General features: G+C 39.5%; 1 protein-coding gene across 2 annotated transcripts in view; it reads right to left on the reverse strand.

Annotated features, from left to right (window-relative positions):
- Window positions 1–19,646, reverse strand: part of pde4d (phosphodiesterase 4D, cAMP-specific) — a 170,002-nt gene that overhangs the window by 60,313 nt on the left and 90,043 nt on the right. Inside the window, exon 1 of one of the 2 annotated variants that reach the window (XM_036579429.1) lies at window positions 6,230–7,194. The exons of the other annotated variant lie outside the window; for it this stretch is intronic. Coding sequence (XP_036435322.1) covers window positions 6,230–6,315 — 86 coding nt within the window. The 5' untranslated portion in view covers window positions 6,316–7,194. Of the gene's footprint in view, window positions 1–6,229; window positions 7,195–19,646 lie in introns of those variants that run through there. 2 annotated transcript variants of the gene reach the window in all.

The raw sequence follows: 19,646 nt of genomic DNA on the forward strand, positions 1-19,646 counted from the left end.
AAAACAAAAACAAACGAACAAAAAACATAACAAATCACACGTTGTACGGGTTGGTAGCAGACATCCCTGGAGGAGAACTATCCTGCTCTTATGTTGCTTTTTTATGGTTCAGGAGACTTAATGGTGATTCTGCTAAAATTGCTCTGCAGTACACAAAAAGGAGACATGAGATTCTTCTGTCCCAAATAAAAATGATAATAGCTATTTACAGCATCAAATGGAGAAAGCTCTTAGCCTTGGATGAGAAATGGTTTCTGCCTTTAGTTTAGTTGCAGATAAACATGATAAACATTAGCTGCTGTCTTGGCAAACCTGAGCACAAAGTGTGACTTTATTGAAATCTCTACTAAAACTCTAGAGAAAACAAGAGATTGTGGTCTTCTGCTAAGGAGAAATATGTAAGCAGCAGAGGAGACTTAAGCAAAAGCCTATTTTGTCTTTCCATCTGATCTCACTGTTGTCTGGGAGAAACTATAGAGATATTAAGCAGATCTATGTTTTGATTTTTCTTTTCTGTTAGTCTACAACTCATTTCTTGGATAAAACCATGTAAACAAAGCAACCGATATAGTATGAGTGACAGTCAAAATAATGGTAGAAAAAATATTTATTGCATTGGATTACATTGTTATTAAAAAATATATATTTTCTTTTGTGATACTGATATTGATTTTTTGACTTCCAGCTTATAGCAATCCAATGTTTTTTTAAGCTTAAGTTGAGATATTTTTAAAGTACTATACTTAACATAAGCATATAAAAGTAGGCTATCATGCTCAAACTACTAAATCTGCTGACCCACAGGAAGAAATACATAGCTAGCAACACATCACACAGTGTGCGTCAGCACTATTTTTCGGGAAACATTTTTACAGATTAGATCGTATTCATTATTTTTTCCTCCGATACCTAAATCAACATTTTCTGCTAATATCAGCCCAATACCGACACTCATTGTTACTGAAATTCTATCTTTATAAAAACGCCTTGTACAGCTTAATACAGCTTAGAAAATATAATTTCAATGGATGTTGGTACTATTATGTTCCCTGACTAAAGGTACTAAGATGTACCACTGAGGGTACCACCCCGGTGACAAGAGGGGTACCGCCCCAGTGACAGTTTCAGACCTTTATTTCTGAGAGTGTATCTTTGAGCTGGATCTTAATTCTGAAGTAGATTGTGTGAGAAAACAACAGTGACAGCATGTGAGTACAAACATAATCTTTGTGAAATAAAACAGCAAAAAAAAGCACAATTCAGTAAAACTTGCTTGAGACTTATTTTCATCTTTGGCCATGAAACTGTAATAAATCTCATAACGAAGAACAAAACTGTGAATGTCACACAAGCTTTATGGTCAAAGCTCACTTAGTTTAGCATGAGGCCTTCTTCTCTGAAGCCATTTCACCTGATTTTTGATGCCTGATGCGGTGATCTGAGGATCTCCTAAAATGTATAGTGTACCACAGGTGGCGTTTTATTTTTATTTAAGGCCTGTAGTGTGTGTTTAACCAGTGCGGCTCAACAGCCACATTTCTACAACAATCTCATCTATAACAGGCAAAATAAATGTGGTGTTAATGTAGGATACCACATCACTCAAGACGTTAAAAAGTTCAGTTATGTTAACATGTGGAAATACTAATGTCTTGCTATGATTTGTATGAAATAAATAAATAAATGAACAATGAATTTTACCCTCACTGGGGGCTGTTACTCTCGTAACTCTGTTAACCATCACCAGACACAGACTTAATTACAAGCATGTTTCTTGAAATGCATAAGAAACCCAGTTACTTCTAGCCTTATTTAAAACTGTACAGTTGTAAATACTGTAGAGGTTGTCCACAAACCATTTTTCACACCTATACACAGCAAGAAGTAACATTTTGTCAGCATGGTGTTAAGATACCAGTGCTATTGTCCAATTTCATGTCCTGAAAAGGTCACACAGCCGTCTTACTAATTCAGTACGGCCGAGCCTTATCACGGCTGAGGCGTGCTCTTGCATGCGCAACAGCCTCAATTATCAGAACAACAATTTCAATACACAAAACATGATAAATTATGCCTCAACCTACCCAGCGCACCTCTAAATAACAAATCCCTGAAAGAAGGTGCTGTGATTCGCTGTAATGCCAGAATAGTTAGCCTTTGATGACGAGTTTGGAAGCAGGCACCCCATGTGCCTCTCAGGCTACAAATTAGGAATGATACACCTGTGCCTGTGGGCTTGGAGTGTATCACCAAGGAGACAGAGCCTCACCCCGCTGCAGGGAAAGGGCAGTGAGAAGAGAGGGAATACTAATTCATCACACCAACACAAACACAGACTGTACAAGCATGTCATCCTCTTTAATTACTCACTCACTGCACTCTCTAGAGGAGCTCCACTGCCAGGCTATCCACAGCTGTTATTTGGAGTACCAGGACATTTTTAGGAATGCTTTCACGCACCAGGCTTGCCTGCACACCGCTGCGACTGCTGGCTTTAAAAAAGCCATTAGATGAGACAGCGCTTCAGGGATGTTTAGTGAGGAAACAGCAGGCCTGGGTGATTCGACAACATTATGATGGCAATGTTAACAGTTTTGATGCATGATGTTACCCACCATGATTGTGATGCTCATAAACAATCATTATTGTTTGTGAAAAGCACTAACTTACTCAGCAACTGCTCTGATTACGGAAAAAAACGTCTTTGCATTGTAATGCACTGATGGGTCGTTACAGAGCATTAAAAAAAGAGCTCGGCAATGCTCTATAATGTTCAATGATTAATGTAGTCCTTCTAACAAAATGAATGAATAATGAATAATAGCCTACAGAATAACTGATTATAATTAGCTGCAGCCCTAAAAAATATCATATTTGAAATATGCACATATTTGAATAATGCACAAATGTAATCACAAGAAACATTGCATGAGATGCAAATACATGGTCAGTTTCACTCTGGTTTCAACCAAAGATATGTTAGTGTGGACAGCATGATTAAAAAACGATTAAACAAAATTCGGACAGTTTAATATATATATATATATATATATATATATATATATATATATATATACACACACACACACACACACACACACACACACACACACACACACATATATATATATATATATATATATACATATATATATATATATATATATATACATATATATAGCGGTATAATGTTTTTATATACCTTTCCAAAACAAAACCATGGATACGTAAGTAAACCTGTTTTTGTTGGTTGAGAGAGGCTTATTATTCTGAGATGTCATTTTTAATAAGAACTATAGTTAACAAGTTAAAAAGATTTTTATTACGCAAAATGGTAAAAACAGAACTGAACAATATATAAATAAACTCATGGCACACATGTACAGGTATGCAGTAGCTTCTCTAGGCCTGGAAAAAACTGTGCTAAATTATATTTCTTCATTCATTTGACCTCTGCATCCAGCACATTCCTGTCTTTGACAGTCAAACTCAAAAGCCATTCACACTGCAATTAGCAGCTGTTACCCCTTAAATGACCAGCGCCCACCAGCAGGCCCAAAGGTTTATTACATACTTCAATAACCTAAGAATTGCTCAGCTAGTTTGCATTGAAGTCACTGTAGTTACTGAATAATAAGCTTTGTAGTTACTGAATAATAAGCTTTGTAGTTACTGAATAATAAGCTTGTATCGAGCCTGGGATTTTAAGGGGTCAAGCTACGGATTCTTGGATTTATGCAAGGACTAGGCCCCAAGATTGTGGCTTCATCTGATAGGGATTTGGCACTGCAGGTGATGTGAGAGAAAACAGAAGCGCAGAAATCGGGTTAAGGTTAATCCCAAAAGACTCACGCTCTTCACACAGTTCTCACTAATAACTGCTCCCCCGACAACGAACAGGGGCAAGACTTTCGCGTTTTTAACTGAAACGGCACTGAAAATCCTAAATGGGATAAGTTTAGCATGTTTCGTGCTGTTTGTACTGTGTCAACTTCGCTTATTTTAGGCATAAGAGTACTTATTTGTGCCATATCTCTAGAAGAATTTCAACTGTTTTACCAGATGAACCAGTATAACACCCACACATTCGACCACAGTCAACACATTTAAAGGGACCAAATAAAGCCAACAGCATTTTTTATTTAGAATCTCTTTTGGAATGTGATCAATAATATCATTTATTGCAAAATAAAAAAAGACCTGCTTGCGATTTTAAAAAATAAATTTCACCCATCCTAGGAGACGGGACGCAGGCTGGCTGAAGGCTGTGGCAAGCAATAGCTGCTACGGTCTGTACTTCACTCCATCTTCCTAAAGCACAGCAGCATGGATGAGAGTGATTGCTGCCTGCAGACTATGCTGACACTGTGTTCCTATTGTGAGCGGCGCTAATAGCGCTACTCCCACTCCAACTCCCCGCACTGTTGTCAAGAAGGTAAGCGGCAGATTCAATAAAGTGTCGATCAGCAGCCAAGGCTCCTATCTCTGCAGAGAGAGGGATGCAGCAGGCATGGCAGCATAACACAAACTCCAGTAATTACAATGAAATCAGCGCCTCTGCAAGTCCACAGCTAGAGGATTACATGATGTGCTTTAAGTGCATTAAAAAGAAAAGTGGCCCTCTCTTTTTGACGAGATTACAGGCATGCTATAAAACTGTCATATGAATTAAGTGCAGGCAAGTTTGACGAGAGTGTCTTTACAGTAACCGGAGCCATTGAGTTCTGTGTCAGCATTCTTTCAGTAGGAGATCGAGAAACATTTTGGCCCAAAACAAATGACTGGATATCTTTTCAAATGTCAAAACAAGAAGAGAACTATTGTAACAAAGTGAATCCCATTTCATGCTGTCAGTGGAGAGAGACGGAAATCCAAATTTCTGTATATAAATGCTTAAAAAAACACATCCTGTCAATCACACTCCTGCCAATCCCTCCATTGTTTGCAAATACTATTTATTGGTTTCCAAATTTTGAGTCTGGGTATTACAGTAAATCTGTATTTACATTATGATGGCAGACAGCAGTATATTCCAGTGTTTTCAGTAAAGCAGCAATGGAAAATTCCACAGTGTGCTGAAGAGGTCAGCAGAACGTTTGGTGAAGAATTCAATTTTCCCAACTTTTGTCATTGTCTGTGGCAGTGGAATAAACCAGATGTTGATCTTTTTTGGGTGCCAAACGTCTCACTGTTAAAGTCCAGGTGCACCGTGTATGACGCAAAAGAAATGAACAGATTACAAAGCACCCCCCGCCTTTAAATAAATGATCAACACTGCTAAAGCTATCCTCTGATAATCATCCACTTTCTCTGGCAAAGCCATGGCAATGTTTCCATGGCTGCATGCCGTCGTCGGTTGCGTACCACAGTGAGGCACATAACAGTTGTTTTTTTTTTGAACCGCACATGTAAAAGCAACATAAGTTTTGAAAAGCAATCTGGTACAGGGTCTGGTGGTTTGGCTCCATGAACCTAGCAGATGATCTTTCGTGAACAGCGGAAATCAATAGGTTGCAGATCCAAGCATTCATTTGCAGTAACACAAGAATGACCCAGGGGGCTGGCAGAAGCTACAAGTTCATAGCGTCAAAGATTCCCACTGCAGTATTTATCCAAAGCCTGTCGTACAAAAACTAGTGGGATACCAATCAAGCTTGTAAAACAAAGATGAACTGGATGCTTTATATGGACTGTACCCACACAGCTTTGCAAGAGAAACTCGCAGAGGCACTTGAACAAATGCTAAACAGAAGCTTTGCTACTAATTCATACCATCATAGATCCCAACTGCAGTACTTATCCAAAGCTTGTTGATAGCAGAACTACTAGGACAGCAATCAAGCTTGTAAAATGACAATGTTAAAAGCATTGTAGAGAATTGGATGCTTTATATGGACTGTACCCACACAGCTTTGCCAGAGAGACTCAAAAAGGGACTAAAAGGAGGTCTGCACTGATGAAATGCTAAGCAGCAGCCATTCTAATCTGTGTTTGATTTACACCCTCGTTGCAAGAGTTGCTCAGGCATTTAATGCGGCAGAGGGAGGCAGGAAATCATTGTGCCATTAAACAGCAATTTCTATTGAATGGCAAGCCATGGGCGAGCTCCAGGTACACCAAGTACACATACACACGCTCTCTCACACAGAGCGACAAATGCGAAATACTTCAGATGGCTGAAAAGTACTAGTGCTGTTGTAAAGTCCAAATTCCCAAAACATAGACTCACCAAATCCAGGAATGTCTTCTGAATGGAAAATTGCTCAAGTGTATCATCCTCCGCTCTCTCACTCTTCGAGGATGGCCAGGCTTCATGAGGCTTCAGACGACCAGTGTCTGCGTAACCCCACTAAAATCGCTCCCACTGTGAGATACCGCGAAACTGCACTATGAAAACCATGCCTTGCTGTGGCTTAAGATCATATGATCACATGAAGTACAGTTCAGTCTGCCATTCCAGTCTAGCCACACTTCAACTCTGCTGAAAAACTCCTAATACTTGAGCTGTTTTACTTAAAAAGGCTATCTACTCAAGCATCTAGCAAAGCCACATAAAATTACCCCTCTTCTCTCTCAAAAGAGCAGCGCTGCTATGAAATGCCTAACCCCTGACCGAAGGTACGCTATCAAATGACGTAAAATAACCATCCCCATAACGTGCCGTTTCCGTGCTGTAGTTTTGGCAAAGGCCCGGGCAAATTCCTCCAGCATGTCCCAGTGACGATATCACCCCTTTGTTTTTTCCTGTCGCCACTCATTTTTTTCCCCCACAGCCCAGAGAGCAGACACGTGAGTTCAACAGAGCCATGACGAAGCACATCCTCTTCTTTCCCTGCCTGCTAATGTGCGTGTGTATGTGCGTGAGTGTGCTCTGTATGTGTGAACTGTATGTGTGGCCATGTGCGTGTGTATGTGTAAAAAGGAAATAAACTGCCTAGCTTGCAGGGCCATGACATCGCGTTCTTGACTTCAGCTGGCGTCATGCGGTCATCCTCTTGACCCCTTAATGAGCCTGACTGCTGACCCCTCGCTCCTTCAGCTCACTGATGCTCCCAGGGCAGAGCACTGCCCTCTACTCCTTACCTCAACACCTGCAGCCTCCCTCCACTGATATTAAAAACAAACTGCTGGAGTGCAGACCACAAAATTTCTTACACTTGTTGGATCATGTCTACACCTTGATTCTTCACAACACCCACAGAAACTCATCTGGAACATCTGATACAGCACACAGTAAAAGAAAAGTGATTTTGTTAATGTTAAAAGGCTCTTTTGCATATTGCAGCCTGCAGTAATTTTAGTACTGCAATGGACAGTACTGTGATGATAAGGAAAATGCATTATTACTAAAAATGCATTTTCATTTGTAAAAGTGAAAGAGCCAATAGTATTGCCAGTATTTCTGTATGTAGTTTGTCCTTATTATGCCATTATTACAGCTTCCATTCTTTTCAAGAGCCTTGCTTTTAGTTTTTCAAAGGAATCTGCAGTGATATTTTTCCACAAAGTTTAGTCCTAGAAGTTGGTTGCATTTTGTTTTTCTCACAATCCAAGTAATCTCAATTACAATTTTAGATTCAGTCCATAAAACCTCACTCCACAACTCAGAAGTCTAGTTTCTGTGTTCTAATGTCTTTCAGACCCATAGCACTGAGTTCAACAGAGCCATGACAAAGCACATCCTCTTCTTTCCCTGCCTGCTAATGTGCGTGTGTATGTGCGTGTGAGTGTGCACTGTTTGTGTGAACTGTATGTGTGGCCATGTGCGTGTATGTGTAAGAAGGAAATAAACTGTGTAAGAAAAAGTTGGTTGCATTTTGCTTTTCTCACAGTTTAAGTAATCTCAATTACAATTTTAGATTCAGTCCACCTCACTCCACATCTCAGAAGTCTATTTTCTGTGTTCTAATGCCTTTCAGACCCATAGTACTGAGTTCAACAGAGCCATGACAAAGCACATCCTCTTCTTTCCCTGCCTGCTAATGTGCGTGTGTATGTGCGTGTGAGTGTGCACTGTTTGTGTGAACTGTATGTGTGGCCATGTGCGTGTATGTGTAAGAAGGAAATAAACTGTGTAAGAAAAAGTTGGTTGCATTTTGCTTTTCTCATAGTCCAAGTAATCTCAATTACAATTTTAGATTCAGTCCACCTCACTCCACATCTCAGAAGTCTAGTTTCTGTGTTCTAATGCCTTTCAGACCCATAGCACTGAGTTGTCTTCTCACAGTTGAAGGATGACCAGGAACAGCTGTGACACCTTTGGGACGCAGTGGTAACTGGCTGGTTTTCAGATTGGAAAGATGTAAGAGTTAAAGTGGCAGTAAGATGCACAAAAGTAAAGAGTGGACAAATTAAATACTGATAAATATTACACTTAGTGTTGAAGGCTTATGTGCAATTGTCTGTTAAATACATGTTTCCTATTTTTTGTTTATACTTAAAAAATTAATAACTTGTACTTAATGACCATTTTGACCGGAAATTACATAAACAACTGGCTGGTCTCTGACATTCACACAGTACTGTAAGTAAAAGTAAAAAATAAACACTCAGTTTGCTTACTGAGAGACTAGATCAGGGGTCGACCATATGCTCTTTTCATGTTGCAGCTCCACAGCAGAATTAGATTTTTAGGTAAAAATAAAATAATCCTCTTTTACAGTAAAATAAAGCTCTGCTGATCATTCTAACAAAGTTTTAACAATAAATGGTCTTAAATACTGGAGTTATGGTATAACTGCTAACTCACCAACCTTTAACCCTGGAGATCAGCGCAGACTGCGGATCCCCACAGCAACACAACAATCTTGCCTAGCTAGTAGCTAATGAAACGGCAAAGAGAGAGATTTAAGACGAACATCGATAATCTGGAGAGAAACGAATTTGCATTTACAGGCACTCCAGCTAGTTTCCTGATACGTTTAATCTGCAGTGAGAAACTGTCAAACACTAAAAAGTCACAAAATTGAGGTCGGCTTCTTGTTCACCAGATTCTCGTTTGAATTGTCTGGTTCCACCTTAAATGGTACAGCAGTTACATTCTGGCACCTCAGCCACCATTTAAGGTGGAACAGGAAAATTCGAACAAGAAGCCGGCGAATGAGAAGCTGACTTCAGCCTGGTAAAAAGTCGATCACTGAGAGACATTTTACAAAAAGCTATTCTACTTTTGTGGAAATGTCTCCTGCCGGAGATGCGAGAAACATGGCTATAGCTGAGCTAAAGCTTAAAGGAGAGCAAAGGTAGTCTGTGGTTTGATTATTGTTGAAAGGACAAGATGGCTCGTCTTAACATTTGGGTTGCCGACCTCTGGACTAAGTAGACGAGGCAGAGCAACTTCTGTCTAGAGAAATACAGACCTCAGTGGAAATACCCCACGAAAGCAGGAATACAAATGTATGTGTGTATGTGTTCATGGTAAATGTGCTCAGTAAATGTTCATGACACTGTTACTCTTCATTCTTCTCTCCTGATCTCCGTCTCTTTTCCCAGCAGCTCCATGGGGCTGTCTGGAATTGTGGCCCTCACCCCCTACCCCTCCCTTCAGAGGCAGAAACATCCACTTCCCTCATTCCCTCTTGCACACGCAGACACTCTCTCCGCCAACCTGTCTCTTCCATTCCATTGCTTCATTTGTCTTTTTATTCCCTTGTTCTTTTGATTTCCCTCTCTCCTTAACGCCACCTGCGCCTGCAGCACATGTAAAACAATACAGGCAATATATATTAATGCATACTCGCCTATTTCCCATTCTTCAAGTGGAACAGAGGCCTTAATATCAAGTAACTCATCATCCTGTGGTGTCAATGATTTGTTTCAGAGCAAGCACATGGAAGAGATTCTGACGGAGTCTGACGGAGCTGCAGACTCAATCTCCTGGTGCAGATCCAGCACCAACAAACTTGGAAAACAAACAGGATGGTGAGGTGACACTTACACACATTTGGTTAAAAACAAATGTCTGCAATCTGTCAGCGAGTGACAACTCGCTCTGCGACTGAGGAACAGGAGGTGGCAAATTAAAGCGCTGTGAGAAAATTACTTTTCTTCTTTCATTCATCTGTGTTGTTTTGAAGTGCTCCAAAACAAAACGTTACAAATGCGGAAAATTTGGTATTTCACAGTAGAAAGATTCTAGAAAAGAAAATGGCTTTGAAGCCCAGACTAGGAGTATTTTCTAAAAAAAATTTAGATAACTGCTCTACCTTGGTGAATACAAATAAGCTGGTGCCCACAAAACTGTTAACTTTTCAAAAGGGATCCTATTTATGCAAGAAAGAATGTAATTGTATTCACAAAGATAGAATACATATTTTACGTAAGAAAGAGTTTATTTGTGTGTGAGAGAGCATAAATGTGGGGGAAAGAATGCATCGGTGCAACAAGTAAATGCCATACAAATAATTGTGATTCATGATTTCTTAACCTATTATAATTATTATAATATAAGCCAAATAATAGTGTAATAATACACATCAGTGATGAGGACTCGAGGCAGCAACTTGGACTCGAGTCACACTTGACTCGCATGTTGACTGAATTGCGACTTGACTTAGACTTGAGACTTGCAACTCATGAAATTTTCAAATGTTTTGCCACAGTCACAGTCATAACTGCAGTTCCATTCTCAACTCACAGCAGCATTAGGTTCAACACAGCTTCAAATAACAAGCCTTTCATTATAGACAATGCTTCAGTCTGAAGAATAGAAAAATAACGATATGGTTGGCTAATACATAGTTTGGATTGTAAGTATGATAGCGAGTGCACTGGCTGTTACAGCTAAAGTTTTCAGCTCATTTTGCTGAAGTCTTAGTAAGTTACAGATCACATTACTTTCACATTAAGTTTTAACTGGGATAGTAATTGTGTGCTAAATAAACAACCAACTGACTCACCGTTTTAAGTTGTTTTGCCTCTCTTCTTTAAATGGCACATTTACTTTATGAAATGCTTCAGTTGTGGCCTTAAACTAATGTTACAATTCTCTACTAAAGACCTAAGACTCAATAGTTACCTGAGACTCAGTATTGCATGAATTGACTGGTTAAATCGACTATTAAACATGAACTCTGAAACAAATAAATTAATGAAATTTTTATGCCTTTAGGTTTACTGAAAATGACAAATACAAATAATCAAAGAAACTATATACTATGGCCTAAACATCCTGCTCCTTATTGGTTAAGCAGATTCTGCACAAGGAACATGTCTTGCTCACTAAAACGTGGACAAAATTCACTTTTGTCATTTAGAAGTTTGTATTTTGTCTGTACTTTTGTCCATTTATTAAAGAAAACAACACATCATATAGTGTCAGAAACCACATAAGCAAGCAAGTCATGAGCACTTAACACTAAAGAGTGTAACAGTTTAGACATGCAGTTTGTACAGTGCTAATTGGTGGGTTATACGCTTCACTTACTTTGTTAGCTACAGTAGCTTCCTAGTTCCGGTAAAAATTAGAGACTACAAACTATTTTACGTTCTGCTCAAATATTGGCCATCAGTGCAAATAAATGCTGCCAGGTTTGATTATGTAATAATCACAACAGGCCTAATAGCGAAGCCCATTTAGGATGGACAGGATATAGTGAACGAAACAATGAATGAGAGACCTGCAAAATTAATCACTGATCAGTAATATGCTGGAGTACTCCACTAATTCTCACTCAACCGAATGAATTGCATAATTATGTCCAACAGAGTTATTCTAGTTCTAATCCTGTATCTTTTTCAGCCAATGCCTAAAACATAGTATTTTGCTTTTTCTACAGTCTGGGTTTCATAATACACTGCCACCAGGCGCACATTATCCATTCTTATACATCTGTCAGGATCAGCCTTGGCAAAAAGGATCATTTCACAAACACGCTGCTGGATAACAACAGAGGAGTTTATTGCATTATCCAAATCCTCCTCCACATAACTGCATTTCCCCTCAGCAGGGTACAGCAGATGGAGTGCTTTAAAATATCAATGATCCGCGACTGCAGGCCATCTCCGTCACCATCTATCAAACAGGCTCCTCCGCTTGTTAATTCACTATGCCGGTGGAGAGCGGGAGCCAAATAAAGCGCGTGCTGGTGAAAGTAGCTTGTGTTGGATGTGGTGGGGTGGAGAGGGAGACTCGCTGAGATGACTGGATAACTTCAGAATGAGCGTCCCACTGGGCTGCCAGCCTGAGCTTTTATCTCACACACCAGCCATTCTTATGGCTTCCTGAAATAGACTTCTGCATTGCACCAACAGCCCTTATCTAGCTCTAATGTTTATTGTATTTTCCAAGTGCTGGAAATGCTCAGGATGCATTACTCTTTCTTATAATAATGGTTTCCTAGGTGCCATATTCATGAAACAGGGCCACAGAGACAGCAAATTACACTGTAGCATTTTAGCTGAAGTACAGGCCTGAAAACAAACACTGTCCATAAAGGACAACTTTAGCTCAATGGCTCTACAGAGTGTGATAATTCTATCTGTATCTAATAGACTATGTCTCTGTTGTGGCATTCGCCTTCAACTTTGCTTCATTTATAAGATCAGAGAGAAAGGCAAGCTGGAAGTGGGTAGCTGTGCTGCAGTGGTGAGAACTGAGACACTTTATCCAAAGATATAGCAGCTTCAGAAAAGAGCTTATCTCCAGGAGGCCAGCACTTACAGCCTATAACTGCATTTAGGCAACAGGATCTCGTGCATTGTCAGCTGTTTTTTGTCACTTGCTCATATTTGTATGTTTGGACAAGCTAGAATCCTCATGCAATCATTTGCTGAAAACTTTTAGGAGAGGGGTGCTCCTGAGTGGCGCAACTATCTAAGTGCTGACCCTATCATAAAAAGATTGCATCCCCGGTGATTCCAAGAGAGCATAATTGGCCTCACTCTCCTTGGGTGAGCAGGATGGCCTTCCCTCTCCTCCATTACTCTGTGCAATGCTAGTTAGTGAAGGCATCTGTTTGCTGAAGTAACAGAGTGCGCTGAGCTGTCCGGTGACATTGTCTTAGCGGCAGTTTGAAAAGATGAAGTGGTAGCATCATGTGATAGTGGGAGACCTAGCTAGACAACCAAACTGGGGGGGGGGAACTGGGAAAAATGTCAAAAAAAACCACAAAAATTTTAGGAGAGGAGTAGCGTTTCCAATCTAATGTCCTATAAAATTTCCTGTGAATTACTTTTTTCTCTATTTTGCAGAACTATTGTATAATATCAACACAATACCCAAGGTTGTGTGTTATGAGCTCATGCTGGCAACCAAATCACAGTCGTGATGTCATTCATGATAACATACCACACTCCCTCTCATGTTCTATTGCTTTATTGACAGCTACTAGTCGACTGATTACTCTAGATTTCACATCGGCTCCAAACTCTTCAGATCTCCATTTCAAGTTGTGTGCACTGGGATCAGACAACAGAGAGAGCAATGAAAAGAATAATCACTTACAATTAGAGGGTCTTTCAAAGTCATTAAAGATGTGGCAAATTGTTCTCTCTTGTTATTTGTGCCTAGTGTTTGTGTTCAATAAGTACTGTGAGACATCTCTCAACAGCCCGAAAGCTTCAGCGCGGGGCAAAGATCAGCCTGAAATGACAGAGCAAGTTCACTGTGAACATTCTCTCGGTGCAAGTGAGATGCTTTCGGAAAATGGACCCTGAACAACAAAAAGAGATCCTTCAAGTTCAACATCTAGCCAGATACAACTGACAAGGCATCAAATCACAACCTGTTTGGTCTCAGTATGAGGGTAAGATGTATAGCACCAGCTATCTATCTCTATTATGGCACACTGCAGGTGCTAATATGTTAACGCATTACTTAAGTCTTGGAGATCATTTGCATAATTCCAATTCTCACCAAAAGACATTAGTCAAACTTTTTACAGATCTCGCTAATTACACTGCTGTTATGATTACACCACATATAACCAATCAAAGTGATGTTGAACAATTAGATGAGGGACAGAGGTAAGTGAAACAGGCTCGCTGTCACACCCCAGATGTCAGTGCTATGATAAACCCACCTGTGATTTGTTCGTAGGAGGGTGCAAATGATGTCAACCAACACTTTCCTCTCTTTGACGGCTTAATGAGCGTTTAGAATGGTCAGTAGTTCTGTCTCACAGCAAAAAGCACTGAACAGCATTCTGATACAGTCTAAGTGCCTTTTCAATTAAGGGAGGGGCTCATTTTTGCAGATTTGTCTTTTTTACAAAGGAATATTCCTTCTGTTCCATTGATCGACCGCAAACTCCCATTTCCACTTCTTTGCACACAGTTTTTGCAGAATGCTAGATAAGAGGTTCATCCCTTTTCTGTTTTTGACAATTAATGGACAGCAATTTCCAAAAAAAGGCTCAAAGCCTAATAATTATTGTTATGTTCCTTTAGTAGGCGAACAAAACGCAAAACTGACAGACACAGGTTAGTGAATGTGACACTGCATTCAAGTCTGAGACATGACACTTTACAGCATCCAGAGTGTGGTAAATGTGTTCCAAAAGTTGGAATTTAGTTTGTTATTTGTTATTAAGAAATGAAGCACAGTGTAAAGTTCATTCATTAGGTCATCATATGCTGTTGTGTGTGTTGATGAAGTCTGTATGAGTATGAGTCTTGTTACTTGTGTATTCAAGTTAGTTTCATTTTTAAAGGCATGGCTCTGTTTATGACTGCACTAAGGTATCTGTTTATTAGCTTCCTGTGATTAGCCATTATCCTTTTGGTTACATGTTTGTAGAGCTACTTTGTGTGGCATGCGTTAGCTGAACATCTTGTTCACTGATGGTTTTAGAGCTACAGACCCTCCCACACACTCATATGTGCTGCTGCTGCAGCCACTGTGATTGAAAATGCAGAAAGCTTCACTCTTCTGCCTCTCTGTGCTCTGACCATCACTTGTAGCTCTTAGAGGCTTCCCCAGTTTTATCCAAGTATTCATTATGTTTGCATTTTTTTGTACTTTTACAAACCTAAAAAAAATATGCAAGCATTAGCACAAAATGTTACTATTATCCCCAACCTTGTCTATTTATTCATTGTTACTGTAGTTTTAAGGTAAATGTTGACTACAAATGTCTGCAGTACATCTGGTGTGTTTTGTCATTGTATTGTATTGTATCATTCTTGTATTGTGCTGCGTACTGTATTGTGAAGTTGCTGACAATACCCAGCCCTAGATGTGTGGCATGTTCTCGTGGTATAAATGAGCAGCTGATCTCACTTGGGAAGATTTTTATCTATTTATAAACGTGTGTTCCTCTCAGTGCAAGTGCTCACACGGCTTTCCGTTTCCTTTCCTGCCATTTCAAAATCTGAAATAGGGAGCAACGTGACGAAGCAAACCCTAAACCACAGTTTTAGAAGGACCAGGGATCGCCACTGTGGACCCCCCTCGGGCTCAAAAACAGCTTTCACACAACATACCGAACTATCAAGTCAAACGGAACAGGGTCTGGGAAAAAAAACTCAAGTGTAAAAATAACCTAAAGGACATTTAAATGCATTATATATGAGCTGAAACATTACATATTTTGGGCTTTAAATTAAAGCTATCAACTGTGGTAAATGTTTCATATTACAGATTACATCAACATGACAATCACACTTCTTAATATCTGTTAATTAATTTTACATACATTCAAATAAAACCAGAGTGCATATAACCCAAATTAACATTTGTAGCAGCATCTCAGAGATAATGATAATTAGCAGTTTTGGTCCACTGCACTGCTAGAATGTTTAGCACATTTCTACATTGTACATAGAAAGCAAAGCACTTATTTCTAATGTTATCTTCTATCCTTTTTTTGGCCCCTGATTTTAGAGCACGCACAATAATCTATTCTGAATCCCATCGATGTCTTAATGCTCAGTGCTTAATGTCTCCTGATCATTGCTTTAGTGCTATGTAAAGACTGCAGATAGGAGCAGCTGAATAATAGCCCTTCCCTGAGCAGCTGGAGTAACACAAAATATAGTGGCAGTGCAATAAAATGCACTGCCATTTTATTTTGTCTTACTCTATCAGTGCCAGTTTCTCCCAATTCATCAGACAGAATGATGTTCCTTTTGAGCCTCACACCTTTCCCTTCTTTCAGTGGAAGAAATAAAGAGAATGCTGAATTGGTGGAGATCTTGATGTAGCGGAGGTAAAAATAGCAGTGTTATGTAATAGAGAAGAGCAGCAGTTAGAGCTAGGAGGGCAGCGTGCAGGTGGGTGGGGGGATTTGCTCGTGGGGAGGGGGCAGGCAGGGAGAGGGAGGAGTGCTAAGACATCAATGAAACGCTGGGTGGGAAATCTGAGGGAACAGGCCAAAAGCCACCAGTTCCCTGTTCCTCCCCTGCATCACTCTCATCTGCTCAGGTCCTCACCAGTCCATAGACTGGAGGTAGTTCAGAGGTATTTCAGTCACAAACAATTGTGATTCATGTGCAAAAGAACACCAAACGGAATGCATGTTCTTTCTGTACATGCTGTGCCATTCTACCCGAAATAACACTATCACAGCCTCCCACTGGCAGGCAATTGGATTTCCATTCATACAATTACTCTGAATTTGGTTGCTAGCTTAAAACTGGGGTAGTGATTATTTTTCATTCAGTTCTCTTGGAAGTGGTCCAAAAATGAAACAGGCCTATTGCTGTTATTGCTTTTGGAAATTTCACTAAATTGTTACTTTGAATTCTCCCTTTTTTATGGGTTAAAAATGCCTAGTTTTTGCAGATCTTTAATTATATACTACACAGATTAGCTCCAAAAGTGTAATTAAAGTATATAAATACAAAAATAGATAGGAAGCGCCCTGATATCTAGTTTTGATCATGGACAGTGGTGTCTGCGAAAGATGGTAATTGAGAGATGCTCAGAAAAACAGAGGGGTGTATCAGTGATAAAGTTATAATTTTCAAAACATTGTTTCCAACATTTATTTTCCCATTTTTTAATTTCTGTATTGAAATCATAATACTCTTAGTTCTTACTCTCAAAAATGTATTACCTTTTCAGGCACACAACAAATATAAAATAGTACATCAAAAAGCAAATGCATCAAAATGCCATCAAGGTTTGGTGCAAGTGATGGGCTTAGACATTGTTAACTGGCACTCAACAGACTGGACTGTGGCAACTCAGTATGTAAACTACTAACCAATTAACCGTCAAATAAATAATGGCTTGACCTATGCTATCAGTTAAAAATTGCCAATATTATTTCATTTCCTTTTCCAACAAAAAACAGTTCGTACTTAAATAGGCGGGTTTATCATTCAGTTGAGGAATGTTTTTGATTTGTATGCATGAGGGCGCAATAGGCAAATCGTTTCCGCTAGATGCTTCTTAACAAAAGCAAACATCCACCAGCAAAAAGCACCTATCGGTACTACACTCCATGATCCATATGACAATTTTTTTTTGGTATTAATACACAATCTCGGCGTCTTAATGCAAAAATCAGTGGAAGTGTGCACTCATAGGTGTGTGTATATCAAGTATTTTAAAATAGCTTTGAACATGGTTCAGACAATCAGAATTCAGAATTGGAAATATCTGTTTAATAACTGTTTTTTTGATGGGTCACGTCCTGGATATAGGCTTGCTAGTTAACAATCAATTGCAGCTTCTAATGACAGTCTGTCATCAGTCAAAACAATCTGCTAAAATTTGCTGCAGCTCTTCAGCAGTAGTACAGTTTCCTTACCATGAAAGCAAAGAATTCCACTCATTTCCAATGGTGGCCCATTTACCCATTTATTAGATCCTACTCAGCTAGTATGCCAACTAACAACTCAGTAAACAGATACATAGTCCATGCCAAACACAGCTACACTGCCTAAAACACATCCACAATCTTCTCACATGTTTAAAATAAAATTATTATTGTGAAACCACAAAATCGCCTGCATTCCGACATCCTCCAGACATGCTCTCCAGCATTAGCCCCTAAACCTGTAGTGCTCCATGAACTTAATCCACTTCCCAGTGAAGAAGTGCATGAGGGAGAGGGTTCCTCTAAGTGCTCTGAGCTGTTATGAAGAGCGCTAGGCCAAATGAGCGCGATACTGTCATCTCGGCCCACGGTGGGATCTTAATGTGCTGCTCTGGTGAGAAGTGGCTATTTTCACTCACTCTCATTTGCTCTCTTCTCCTCACTCAGTCATTGTTAATCACAGCCCTGTGCTCACTCTCCCTCTCTGAACACTCTCTCTCTCTGTTCTTCACTTTTTTTTTCATCTGTGGCCTTCCCCCAGGGCATATCAGCAGAATCAAGGCCAGAACAAATTAGATTAAAAACCACATTATGAAATCTAGCAGAGAAAGATGACCCAGTGGAACTGCAAGAGAGACTAAACTAGACGATGTTGAAGGATGGGGCATGGGGGGGGTGAGATGGGCTTAGAGCAGAGGAAAGCATAAGATGTCATAGTGATGGACTATTACCCATCTGATAAGGGAACCGTCCAATAAGCCAGGTTTACTTAATCCCTATGTACATATAATACATGTCCTTTATACGTTGGTCAATAAAGCTCAGCTGAGCTCTCAGCGGCACCACCTTATTCAGCCTCGGTTTAGTGGGTGTGTCTAAAATCAATCATTAGACAACTACAAGGTACCATTAAAATGCAGCTGTTTAACTGACAATGAACCTGTCTGTTGGGTTGTGGTCTAACAGGCATGAGCAGGCAAGACAAATTTATATCACGATAATTAACTTACCTTTTATCACAGTGTGTGACATCATCACAACACCACACAGTATCGTGTGGGTGATTATACATGATGTACAATATGTACAATAATATAATCATTAAAATTACAACTCTTCCAAACACTCTTCCAAAATAAAATGAAGCATGAAAAGATGGTTCTTCAGGGGTTCTTTAGTAAACACAATGGCTCTACATAGCACCATAAACACTCAAAGAACCCTCTGCATGCTAATGTGGTTCTCTGCAATGTGGAACAGTTCTTCAGACTGATGGAGAATGTGTTGTGTAGGGTTCTACATAGGACATTTTGATATGGGTTCTATATAGCACTGGAAATGCTTCTTCTATTGTTATGTTGTCAAGCTTGTAACCATAGAATAACTCTTTTTGGTGCTATATAGAACCATATACAACAAATTCTCCATCAATCTGAAGGACCATTTCATGATGCAAAGAACCCTTTGAGCATGCAGATAATTCTTTACGTGTACACGGTTCTACACAGAATGATTGTTTTTACTAAAGAACAATAAAAAAAATAAACATTTTAAACAGTGTATACCTCTCATTTCTTAAACTTACATTTTTAATCATATAGTCGTAAAGCTGCATCCGTCACACATCTCATAATATAACAGTGTTTAATGTGGAAAGTTACTTTGCAACTAGTATTTGTTTATCCATTGCTACAATAATGCTACTTTCTGCTAGCACCATGATGGCTTTCCCTGTGCTGAATCAGCATCAGGCTAAAAGACGTAAGACATGGTCTGAAAAACCCCAGCAAAATATGACCCGACACCTCTGAGTCGTTCAGGCTTTATAGGGAAACTCACAGCAGTTTTATTGACTTGATTTCTCCTGACCCAGTAATGTTATTCCCTCCAGTTTCAACAAAAACATCTTACATAGTGCAGTTTTAATGCTTAACTCTGTAT

Source organism: Colossoma macropomum, unplaced genomic scaffold, assembly GCF_904425465.1.
Source record: "Colossoma macropomum unplaced genomic scaffold, Colossoma_macropomum, whole genome shotgun sequence".
Lineage (NCBI taxonomy): Eukaryota > Metazoa > Chordata > Actinopteri > Characiformes > Serrasalmidae > Colossoma > Colossoma macropomum.